General features: G+C 48.7%; 1 protein-coding gene across 1 annotated transcript in view; it reads right to left on the bottom strand.

Moving 5' to 3' along the window:
* Positions 1–13,097, bottom strand: part of Cacna1b (calcium voltage-gated channel subunit alpha1 B) — a 144,706-nt gene that overhangs the window by 41,532 nt on the left and 90,077 nt on the right. The window contains exons 30-32 of the mRNA XM_077797372.1: positions 3,567–3,683; positions 3,156–3,221; positions 1,662–1,753 (exon numbers count right to left, since the gene is read on the bottom strand). Coding sequence (XP_077653498.1) covers positions 1,662–1,753; positions 3,156–3,221; positions 3,567–3,683 — 275 coding nt within the window. The remainder of the gene's footprint in view (positions 1–1,661; positions 1,754–3,155; positions 3,222–3,566; positions 3,684–13,097) is intronic.

Raw genomic sequence — 13,097 nt, 5'->3', positions numbered from 1 at the left:
TCATCAATAGAGGAGAGTAATCCAGTGCACTATGGGCACTCCTTGGAGGACACAACATAGTCTCATCCCAAACACAGGCTATGCTTACCCTTGTTTCTAGAAGCAGCAGCTTCTAGAAGGGCTACCTTTCCAGCCACTCAGGCCAAAGCAACTGCATCATCCCTGCCTCCTCCCTTCATATCCTATCCATCAGCTCAGGCCCCTTCAGAAAGAGCAGCTCTGTTTTCACCTGGTGCCTCACAGCAGCACCCTTCCAGGTGCCATGCGGGGCCACAAGGTGCAGGCCTGAAGTTGTCACTTCTTTCAGACCTTCCCATGCTCCCTCACTCCTCATGAAGACCAAACCCACATAGCTGAGCTCAGCCCCGGGGACCTGAAACCTGATCTTCTCCCACCCTCAGCCCTCAGCCCTCCTCAGTCCACTTGCACACCACTCTCTGTGCCCAGAATCCCTGGAGGACACCCTGCCCTGAGCAGCCACTTGGGACTCTGCAGAACACACAGCCAGCACCAGTGCCCACCAATGATGCCAGCAGTGGGGGTTTCCTATAGTCAACGGGCCTATGCCAATCCAAGTGATGGAAGCACCCCCTTGTGATGCAAAGTTCAGGGAAACAGAAATCTTGGAAAACATAGGCCTAAGGCAGACTCAGAGGGTGGCCTCAAATCTTTGTGGCATGGGGAAGAGCAATAATAAATGAAGAAATAAATTTAATGTAACTGCCGAAGTTCGGAGAATCAATATGATCTGAGAAAGCATGAGCCTGAGGATGCCTGTCTATCTTATGCAAGAAACAAGAGCCAGAATGTTCCCCAGGAAGTGCAGCAAACAGGGGCCCTGAAGCAGCCCTGCCTCTGCATGAAGGAGCTCTCTGGAAGGTCTGATGTCAGCACCCACCCCATAAGTCCCTAAAGAGTTCCTTTCCTGTCCTGGAAAAACGAGGGAGACGCAGGAGGCAGTGAAACACATTCACCCTTCCCCCAGCCCTCAAGTCTACACCCAGACCAGGACAGCCAGGGCCCAGTCATAGAGAGTGCTCCACAGCCCAGGACAGCATCTGGGCTTGAGCTGCTTCTGAACACACCCCTGCCAAAGAGGCCTGTGCAGGCCCAAAGCTTGTTCCCAGGGTCTCCAGGTTCCACCTCCATGCTCCCACATTCCACCTTTTTACTCTTGCTCACTCTTTGGCGTAAGGGAGGTGTGTCAAGACCAGAAGTTCTGGCCAGCAGAGCTCCTTGGGCCATGAGCAGCAGCAGTCTCCCCCTCTGCACCTGCCTCTCCCTTTCTCACCCATCCCATCACCAATACTGCTTCTAGCTGTGGAAGCTGGGGCCAGCTCACTGCACAACCCTGCAGGCGTTCCCTGTCCTAATAGGGTGCAGCCTCCTGGGAGCCTTCTGGCTGCCAACCACACAGCAAGGACAAGGCAGGCAGGCCTGGCTCAGAGCTCCCAGGTTCCTCCCTTAGGGGCTTCTTACCAGTCTGTCCTGAGGCCAGGGCAGACTTCAAGAGCCTCTGGATGAGCAGAGAGGGAAGGACTGGAAAAGTCCTCTAAGGAAAAGCAGCATGATTTGAGGGTTAGAAGAGAGTGGTCCCCATGGTGAGACCCACCCTCCTCCATCCTGAGCAGAGTGGACATCAATGTGACCACCCAACATACCTGAACAACAGCATCAGGGCTTGTAAGAATGTGCGGAAGTTATTGTGCCGGTTGATGCTGGTGTCGTCGTCCAAGGCAATGTTTCCAAACACCTAAAATGGAGAATTAGCAGCATGTTGATGCTGCAGGATTCCCAGAGCCACAGTGGGTAGACCAGGCAAGAGAGGGAATGCGTGCAATCTGGGGGACCCCACATGAGACAGTTGATCACACCCTAGTTCCATGGCTCAGCGTGAGCCAGGCTCCAGGAGCTCTGAGCCTGTTTCTAGTTGCAAGTCTGATGAATGGGAATGGGGCCCAGATCTGCTATGCACAAGACAGAAAGCTCACTTATTAACAGTTCCAAAGCAGGAATTATACTATCATACTGGCAAAAGCTCTGAGAAATCACTGGAAATATTCCTTTTTTTTTTTTCTTTTTTCAATACTGGGGATTGAACCAGGAGTGCTCTACCACTGAGCTACTCCCTTAGCCCTTTTTAATTTTTATTTTGAGACAGGGTCTCACTAAGTTGTCTCAAACTTGTGATCCTCCTGCTTTAGCCTCCTGAGTAGTGGAATCATAGGTATGTGTACACACAGCTATATCACTGGAAAAATTGTTTTAAAACATTTGTGCAAATGGTGCAATGGGATTTTTATCTATTATAACTGATTTTTTTCAGGGTAAGAATGCAAATGAATCAAGAACCATCTTCAGCTTAAAATTTGGCTGAAAATTAATAAACTATTACATTTCCACAAAGATCAGTAACATGCATGTTCTTATACATCCAAAAACTAAAGCAAGTGTGTGTGTGTGTGTGTGTGTGTGTGTGTGTGTGTAGGTGTGTTTGCTTTAAAAAAAAACATCAAATCTCAGAAAACTCTAAATCAAGAGAACATTTCAGCCTGTGAATTAAAGATTTGGATACTGGCACCTCCCATACTAACTTTACACTCAGTCCATTCTCCTCCCCACTGCTGGGAGGGGCCAGATGACCATGGGTTATAGCAGGACACTGCTTTACATATTTAAGTATTTTTTTCCCCAAATAACTGACAAAGTATTCTTAGGAAATCAAACAACTTAAACCACACAGACTGAGCTCATTGAGGACCTGATCTGAGGCTCCTCAGGAGCATGTGATCTCCACTAAGGAGTGGAAGGGGCACCTTCAGACTGGCCAGCAGCCACTCCACACCGTACAGATGTCTCCAATGCCCCAGTTGTACCTGAAGGCCACTCAGACCTCAGAAACATGGCAGTGCACTTTCCCAGAGAGAAAGGAGTGGATGGACGGCTAGACTGCCCCTCCTGGGAGTGCCTGGACACCCTCCAAGCAACAGTGTCTGAAAACAGCTGTCTCACTCCTCACACCAGTGTCTGACTCACAGCAGAGGCTCACTATGTGTCAGTTTATTACTGTTACATTTAAGGACCACAACACATTCCCAGTGGCCCGAGTGGACGAGAGCTCTGCATCCAGCCCTGTCAGGGCAAGCAGCACCCACCTGCATGCCGATGATGGCGTAGATGAAGAACAGCATGGCAATGAGGAGGCACACATAGGGCAGCGCCTGCAGACACATGGGCAGGTCAGGTCCTCTACCTCTCCACAGCCACACAGACCTCAGCCTAGCCCAGCTCCAGGCCCACCCTCCAAGTGACAGGCCCTGTTTCTCCATCTATAAACTGGGGTCATAAAACCGATCTCAATGGTTTTGTGGGCACTGAGGAGATAACCTGTGGTCACTCAAACTGTATTATAAACTGCAAAAGGACAATGGTGCACACACCCTTCCAAAGAAGGGGGGAACTCTGGGGGTCAGGGAATCATGACAGAGGAGGAAGATGACAGCCCTGGAGGGAGCTGCCCTGCCCTGCCCTGCCTTGCCCTGCCCTGCCTCTGGCGCCTGCTTCACCTTGAAGGACTGGACGAAGGTCCACAGCAGGATGCGGATGGTGTAGCCCTGGCGCAGCAGCTTGACGAGCCGTGCAGCTCTGAAGAGGCGAAGGAAGCTGAGGTTGATGAAGTTGTTCTGTAGAGAAGAGGGATGCCCTCTCATCTTTGGAAATCGCCCCCCAAAAGGGCAACCTACACCCCACAACCTCTCCACAAGTCCCTGTGGCCCCAAAGTGGTTAAAAAGAAATTGAAATAAAGTCACTACTCAGTCTAAGCAGTAATGGCCACCAGAAAACCTTCCAAAAGGAAAGCTTATTGTTGCAAGTCACGCTTCATGCAGCAAATCAGAGATATCCCCTATTCTAGGGCCACCCCGACAGGGAGACACAGAGAAGGAGCTCTCCAAAGTGGCTCCTTGCTGCCAGGTGGGGTAGGATCACCTGTGGGACTCCAACAGTGACCACCTCTCATGGGAACAGCCAGCCAAGCTGTCCAGGTGCTGGGCATGATGGTTCTCCAGTGGGCACCCCTGAAGGGACCCCCCGCCTGGGCTTAGTGGCCGCGCTCCTCCCTACCAGCCCAGCCATTTCTACTGGGACCCACCGGGCTCTGAGGGGACTGCTCCAGGAGCTGCTGACACTTACGAAAGGGACAGGTGCAGTCACTCTGCTGCTCTCACCCCAGGTCTCTGCTGCCGAGAACCAGGACACTTGGTACTGCGCCCTCACCCAAGGGCTCAAAACTAACCACAGAGACAAACCGATCAACCCCAGACTCCAAAGTTTACCTGGGAGTGAGGAATCCCCGGCCCCAGACACCCTGGACTATTGGCAAGCCTTTTCAGAAGAGGGTGGCTCTGGGGAGGTGTCCGTGCATAGGTGGGGGTTCCTGTAGAGCCAGGCACTGTATGTCTGTCTACTTGGGGACAAGGTACCTGCACATGGCCTGAGAGCAGCTTCCTGACACTTTGGTATTTTTAAATATACAAGCAGCTCAGGCTCAGACACATTTGTGTTGTCAAGATTCAGTCATCAAATAAAGAGAAAAGAGAACACAGATGTTGAATGAGACAGCAGCAGCAGGAGAGCACATGCAAACGCAGAAACAGGGAAAGCCTGGCAGCACTCAAGGGCTGCCTATCACAACAAGGGAGGTGGAGGGATGGGCTCACACTTACTTCCAGGGACCCACTCTCAAGGGACACTTCTGCCTTGCCTGTGGCTCCCACCAGGGTGCCAGGATCTCTGAGTTTCTCTGCAGGCTGGAAACAGACAGTCACGGGAGGTTCTGGCCCTCAGGCAGAATGCTGAATCCTAAAGGTGGGATCAGTGGGCAGAAGGGTGATGTGGACCTTGTCCACATCAGCAAGAGGGTGGGAGTGGGACTTGAGGCATGCCCTGCGGGGTGCACAGCTAAGCCTGCAGCTCCCCACCGATTCAGGCTGAGGAGAGAGAATCTCAGTGGTACACACAATGGAAATAACTGCCCACTGACCACTTCAGACCCCAAGGACATAGACAGTCACCAGTGGGGGATCCTTTTGAAACCCCCTACTCAAATAGGTCTGGAGAAGCAAGGATCTTAACAATGCAAGGCCTGTCCAGCTCAAAGCAATCTGTGGCTGGGCAGTGGCACTCAGGAGAATTCCTGAAAATGTGGGAGAAATACAGACTCCTGGTAACAAAGAAGGGGCAGAATATGAGAGGGCAGACAAAGGGCCGGTGACACTCAGCCCCACTCAGCTGCTGTAGTGGAGACCAGTTCTCCATCCCTGCTCCTAGACTTCTCTCTGGGCTCCTGCAAGTGCTGGGGGAGGGTGAGTGCAGACAGACAGGCAGCCCTGGAGAGTTGTGAAGACAGATGATAACAGTCACAGATGCCCAAGCAGAGTGATGGGCTGGGGACCGCCATGCTAACTGCATGCAGGACAGCGGGACAGCAAGACAGGGCTGTGTGCCGTGCACTGCCACCTCTGGCCTCAGCTGCCCTGAAGTTAGACATGGCCTGCCCTTCCTCCCAAGACCCATGGTTTCTGCTGCACAAGAAATGCTATGCCCACTTGGAAGCTACCCTTTTTGCAACCTCACTCAGCCTGTGCACCCACAGTAAGACGAGGGAACACTGGTCTCGCCCTTCCATCTCAGTCTCCTTGCCCACAACCTGGCAACACTAGGGACATCAATGCCCAGGTGGCAAGGGACAACTGAGGAAAGAAATTCAGAAGTATAGTGAGCTTTGTAAGGACACTGTCCCACAAAGCCAACCTGGCTGACCCAGCCACGACTAGCATCTACATCCAAGGCCACCATGCTTCTAGCCAGTCACAAGAGAGGGAGGCCTTACTCCTGAAGGCCTCCAGGGAATTCAGTCAGACCCATGGATGCCTGATGACCACACACCACACCACAGGATGAGGTCCTGCTATCATAACCAGACTGCTCTCTTAGTTCCACTAACGTGGGCTGATTGTACAAAGGAGAGGAAATGTGCACATACACACACTCCCCATGTCCACCAGTCATGAAGGCCAGGACAAGGAGGAGAGAGACAGGTGGCCACTGCCTGGCCTGAGCTGGAGGCTGTGCAGAGGATGTGGCTAGGCATTTCCGCAGCATTCAATGCCATTTTCTCAACACGCAAGCTTTCCACTTTAGATGTAAAACCCTGTGCAACATTCAGTTTCTGCACAGAAACCTCAAAGATCTGCTCCTTTGGATGAATTTTCACGGCCACAGCTAAAGCTAATTGCTACCAAACACCCTTATTCTCTCAAAACCACTGAAGAGAGCTGGGGCTGTAGCTCAGTGGTAGAGTGCTTGCCTAGCATGTGTGAGGCACTGGGTTTGATCCTCTGCGTCACATAAAAAAATAAATAAAATGAAGATGTCATGTCCACCTACAACAAAAAATATTTTTTAAAAAAAAAAACCTTCTGAAGACCTGGAGGGAGGCCTCAGTTGCACCTGTATACCGCAAGAGCTTGGCCAACAGTGTGCACACACTCCAGTGATGATGTAGAGTAGGGATCCCTGAGCCCCTCTGTCTGCTGGGACAGAGACCCTCCTACTCAGGCCCCACATGACCCTCTCTGATTCAGAGTCCAAATCTCCAAACTTCCCACGAGCCCAGTGCTCCTGGCCCAACTCCCTACGGAAGGGCTTATCTAGGAAGGACAGAAGCAACAGGGGACTTCACCAAGGCCACCTGGGCAAACCAAACCTATGCTGTGTGTTGGCATGATAGGGACACTGAAGAGAGGAGGTGAGAGTGCAACAGAAACCACAGACTCCCAGGGACCAGGGCCAACCTCGTCAGGCAAAACCTCCTGAGTCATGCCAGTCTCAGCAGGAACTTCTGCCCTGGGCACTTACCCCCCATCCCAGAAAGTTCCACTTCCCCTCCTTGGCAAGGGCCCAGATTCCAACAGCTCCTGGAGGCCCTCTGAAGCCCCTGCTGGACCCCAGGGGTAGGGGAGAGTGCATGGGAGGCCAGAGGTGAGAATACAGCAGAATCCAGCTCACACCTCAGAGGGCAGCAGGTAGGAGCCCCAGAAACAGAGAGAAAAGAAGAGCAGGCAGAGCGAGGACTCGTAAAACTGTTTTAAAGTCACAAACCAACCGTTTCCTATATGTGATGTTTTCATGGATGGGTATTTGCGTATTATTTACAAATTGGGGTGGTTTGAGCAGCAGGCGCGCAACATACAGACGGAGACATGGGTTTTCGCATTGTATGTTGGTTGGGTGGCGTGAGTCAGCAGGTAGGTTAAGGTAAATCAAGAACAAAAACAGAAAACAAAAGAGAAAATGAGTCATAAACACAAGCAAAAACTTAAACTCTGAATACTTAACTAGAAAACTTCAGGATTTTGTAAACTGCACATTTTTCTTGAAATGCATGAACTCGACATATTTTGAGATCTGTAGGTTATGAGACTGCAGCTCTATTTGCATTCTTGTTTTAATGCAAATCCAAAGATGACTCACAGACAATAGTTCATTTTTATTTCCAGGCAAAGAAATCAATGTCAGTTTTATGTGAGTTTGGAGCCCTTTCTCCAGGGATCCTTGCTAAGACTATGGATTTATTTTGATTTTTAAATTGGGGATCAAAACTGACACTCATATTTTTGCCTAAGGAAAAAAAAGTGCATTTGCAAAGTAAATATATGAAGTGGCTCCAAATGAAAAACAAACAAATAAACAAACAAAACACCACCGATCCATGTGATGGCTGTCCTTTCATCTGTTCTCCTCCAGGCAGAGAAGGCCAATGACCAAAGCTCCAACAGCAATGGCAGCCAAAGGGTAGATAAGTGTTCACACAGGGCAGCTTCTCCCTCTCCCACCAGCCTGCCAAGGGCTTGCCTTAAGTGAGGTCTGACAGCTTACAGGCCTCCCTGGCCTATCCAGCAGCTGAGGGACAGCATGCTGGGTCATTTCAGTGGCCTACACTGCAGGAGGCCTCTGTGCACCTGTGATGTCAGCCAGCATCCCTGCCCACCTCCTCTTATGCCTTCTCATCTATCAGGAGTCTGGTGCGGAAACCCTGAAGTTGCCCTTCCAACTTGGAGCTGTTGGATCACTTTAGCTGGGGAAACAAATATTCCTGTTTCCAAGAAGCCCCACAGGTCCCAGGAACTCAGCCAGCCTGGTCTTCAGAAACTGCACTGAATCTGAATCTGGGGGGATGCACACAGTGATGGGGCAGCCCCCAGGAAAGCCACCCCACCAGGAGCTGGTAAAGCAAAGCAACCTTGGTTTACTTTTTTATTTATTTTTAAATGTTATTTATTTTTAATATTATTGTATTTTTCTACCTTTACTTAATCAATTAATGTATTTTTATGTGGTGTTAAGGATTAAACCCAGTGCCTCACACGTGCCAGGCTAGCGCTCTACCACTGAGCTACAACCACTGCCCTTGGTTTTCTTTTTAAATGGAAGATTTCAGCCTCTTTGCTTAGAATACTCACATCATTAACTGTTGAAAACCATGAAATATACCACATAAACAAAATAATATGTCTAAATATTTTAAAGAACAGTAAACCAAATATCCATATATTTATCACACAGCTGAAAAGTAGATGGCTCCTGTCACTGTGATGCCCTCCTACTTCCTTCCTGCCCTCTGGATGAAGCAGCTGGCCTTAATCCTGGTCAATAATCACTTGTCCTTGCAGTTCTTTCATAGACCCTAAATGCATCCCACATCTGCCAGTTCTCAGCCCCACAGTGGCAGCTGTGCAAACGTGGCCGACAGTGAGCAGACACTGCCTCCCAGAAGCATCCGTATCACCCTAGTCATCAGTTCCGTGCCTGCAGTTATCTCACCGTCTCCTCAGTCTTCATTGCCTTGTGCTGCTGACACACTCTCTACACATCTGGGTGCTTGGCTGCTGGCTCAGCCGCAGTTATCACAAACAGATGTTGTGATTTCTATCTGAAGACACGGAGGCAGAGGTGCACATCACCAACTTGATGACTACTGCAAACTTTTCAAAGAGGTGGCCCCCATCGAGACCTCACCAGCTGGCTGGAGAGCTCTGGGCACTTCATATCCTTGGCAACACTAGGCACTGTCATCATTTGCAAACTCTGACAACCAGCAGATGTGAAATGGCATTGCCATGTCATTTCAGTCTATATTACTCCTATTATTAGTCAAGTTGAGCATCTTTTCCCATGTTAATTGGCTACTTATGTTTTCTACTCTGTAAAATGCCCAATTGTACCTTCTGCTCATTTAGCTGTTTTTGTTTTTCCAATCAACTTGCAGAAAAGCTGTGCATATTCTGGACACTAGCCTCTGCCCCTGGTATATGCTCCTGCTCACCGCCCCAGGCTCTAAATGATGGGGGTGTTCCAGGGCTCAGCTACTCATCCCATATACCAACCTCCTCCTGTCTTGTGGTCTGACTCCATTTTATATGCTTAGGATCCAAACTTTATACCACTAGTCTGAACTCACTCCCAAATTCCGGGCCCTCTGTACAACCCTCTGGGGAGTCTCACAGAAGCCCCAGACCTAACACGCCCAAGTTGCACCTGAACTTCATCACAAACCCACTCAGCCCATACTCTTTCCCATTTCAATTCAAGCAGCCCATTTTTCCAAGTACTCAGGCCACAGTTCAATGTCACTCTTGCCTTGTCCTACATACCCACGTCAGGTCTGGCTGCTGCCCTACTAGAGATGCAGCCAGAGTTCAGTAGCTCCCTGCCCCACAGCCTGGCAAGGCCCCAGGCCTCACACCTTAGGCCAACACCCCAAATCGGCATCTCTTTCTCCTGAGGGCTCTTCCAGGCCAGGCCAAAGGGGTCAGGGGTCTAACATTCTCTGCCCTCCCCTGCAAGCCTTCAGCTGTGACTGAGCCCCAGCACCCCATGGAGGGAACAGCACTTTCCACATGATCAGAGCCCCAGTGTGACTGAGCTCCAGCTGTCCCAGGTGACTTCTGGATAACGCGCCTTCTGTTGGCAGCCACTGTGCCCCTTCCCATTTCACCATTCCCTACCAGTGTTCCCAGGATCACCTCCCAAACAAAAGGCTTACACCCAACTCACATGTCAGGCTGTGCTTCAGGGAGATCCCAACAGAGAGTGCCCTAACAGGTCCACTGCCACTGCTCCCTTCCCACTGAGCAGGCAAAGCTGTGGCTTAACCACCAGGTCGCACCATCCCTCTTCCTCAGACCTTCGAAACTCTCCCAACAGAGAAGCCAAGGCGCACTGATGCACAGCCTTCCTCTGCCCTCCATGGCCACCTCCCCTTGCTCAGTTGGCTCAGCAACACCTCCTGTCCTCCCTCACATACCCAGCTGGCACAGACCCCACGCATATGAACAAGAGATCTGACAGAGCTTCCAGTTTTGACTGGAGGCTTTATATATCTTGTTAACAAAGTGTCTTGTTCCCAGGTCTTAGGGATCATCTCCTGTATGTTCTAGGAGTTCAAAGTTTGCCTCTTACAAGTCCTTCGTTTGCCTGAAACTGACTTGGAATGATCTCTGGCCTCACCCATGCTAACCTCCAGCGACCCTCAGGAGGACGCAGCAGAGTCAGTGCTGTCCTACACCACCCCCTACACAGGAGAGTTCTGACCTGAGGCTGACCCCCTCTTGCTCAGCCTTCCCTGAGCCAACACTGCGTGTCCTCATCACCCCAGCTCTACAGCTAGTCTCAGCAGGAGGAGCAGACTCCCTCTGGCACCACCCAAACAACCCAGTTGATGTCCTTAAATATCTTGTTTGAGACTGTTTCTCTTTCTCATTTTAGAAGCAGCTTGTAAAATTCCAAAGTAAATAAACAAACACCTTGGTATTTTTATTGGGATTGCATGAAATCTACAAATCAATTTGAGGGAATCAAAATTCTGTGAAATTGACACCCATTAATTCAACTCCATCTATTTAAGCCTTCTTTAATGCCTTTCAATAAAGTCCAGCAATTTTCGGCATAAAGATTTTGTGCAGATTTTATTAGGTTTCTGTCAGGAATGCCGACTGAGTCATCTACCCTCTGCAACCGTGCTCTGGCCAGTCGAATGCTCCAGCACACTCCAGTCGGTTTTAGACCCCCCTGGACCTGGCTGACAACTGTGCTCACTCCCTCCTAGCCCTTACATATTTGTTTATTTATTTGTCCTACTCATTCAGTAAGCCCCCACGGGAGACCTACAGAGCAGCAGGTGCTGTGCTGCGCATCTGGGAGCTGACGTCCTCATGAGGCAACAGGCAGTCTACTGCTGGTCAGGCCTGAAGCTCAGCCTGGAGGAAGACAGACAGCAGACAGCACGGTGTTTCCTGACTTCGAAAGGAATTCTTTCCAAATTTCACCATGACATAATGTGTGCACAGGATTCTTTGTAGCTATCCTTTATGAAGTCACCAATTCCTGATTGCTAATAACATTTATCATGACTAAAATTTGAATTTTATTGGAGATCTTTTCTGAATCCATGAGACAATCACATTAATAGTCTCCTTTGATACGTTAATGTGAATTATTGTAATAGCTTTTCCAAGTTGAACCTTGAATTCCTGGAAAAAGCCTGACTCATATTTTCTTTTCTGAACACTATTAGATTTAAGCTGCTTACATACTGATTAGGATTTTGCATCTCTCATTAATAAGTAAGTGTGGATTGTGATATTATTTCTTAGATAATGGTATTGAGCTAATATTAGGCATATATAATTAGTTAGGAAATGTTAATTCTTTTTCTTGTCTCTAGAAAAAATTGTCTAAGACCGGAAATAATCATTCCTTGTATTTTAGATAGAAACCTCATGTACAAGACCATCAGAGCAAGGTGTTTTCTTTATGGGAAGATTGTTTTGGGACTCAGTGGCTTTCTTGCTGCGATAAAGAACCACTTAAGGTTTTATCTCATCTCTGTCAGATTTGATCACTTGTATTTTTCTAGTAGTTATTCATGTACCTAAGTCTGTAAACACACTAGCAGAAGTGGTTTGGAGCAATCTGGGTCTCTCTCCCGTGCGTCTGCAGCCACCACTCACCCCACCTTCCACTTAATGACCTTCTTCTCTTTGGGTGACCAGCCAGAGTATGTCAACTTCTAAGTCTTCCAAGAACACACACTTCACTGATTCTCTTCTGTGTGTTTCTTTTCTCTTTAATTCTGTGGGGTTTTTGTTGTTGTTGTTCATTTTGCTTTCACTTTTCAGTACAGAGATTTGAACCCAGGGCTTCACATGTGCTAGACAAGTGCTCTACCACTAAGCTCTACCCCAGCCATGGCCCCTTCGTAATTTCTATTCTTATGTTTTCTTGCTCTTTATTCAAACTTATTCTGTTGTTTTTCTTTCTTTCTTTTTTTAGCTGTAGATGGACCAATATCTTTATTTATTTATTTATTTTTATGTGATCCTGAGGATCAAACCCAGTGCCTCACATGTGCTAGGCAAGTGCTCTACCACTGAGCCACAGCCTCAGCCCCTCTGCTCTTCTTTTTCTAACTTATATTAATGTCCAACTCATCGAGTTGCACATTGAACTATTTTTAGAATATAAGCATTTAGGAGTTGGAAGTTCTTTCCAAGTACAGTCATTCTCAGTTACTATGGAGATTGGTCTCAGGAGCATCCCAGAGGCTCAAGTCCCTTATATAATATGGTACAGTATTTGCACATAACCTATGCACATACCTCTGTGTTCTTTAAATCATTTCTAGATGACTTCGAACAACTAAGATAATGAAAATGCTCTGTAAACTGTCACTGTGCTGCATTGCTCAGGGAATAATGGCAGGAAGAAAGTTGGCCCATGTTCAGTACAGATGCAATTTTTTTTCAAATATCTTTGATCTGTGGTTGGTTGAATCTGTTGGTTGGAGGCAGGACCCACAGATGCTGAGGACCAACTGTGCTGCCAGGCTGTGTCTCATGAGCTTTACTGTATGGTATTGTCACTGTTTTCTGTTGGATGTATTTTGAATTCACATCATTACTCCATTTTGATCCATCACTCGCTGGGAAGGTTCCTTGCACACTATTGTTGCAGCCACACCCCTCTGATCTCTGCT

The sequence above is a fragment of the Urocitellus parryii genome, chromosome 4, assembly GCF_045843805.1.
Source record: "Urocitellus parryii isolate mUroPar1 chromosome 4, mUroPar1.hap1, whole genome shotgun sequence".
NCBI lineage: Eukaryota > Metazoa > Chordata > Mammalia > Rodentia > Sciuridae > Urocitellus > Urocitellus parryii.
This window is presented reverse-complemented; position numbering and strand designations above follow the sequence as displayed.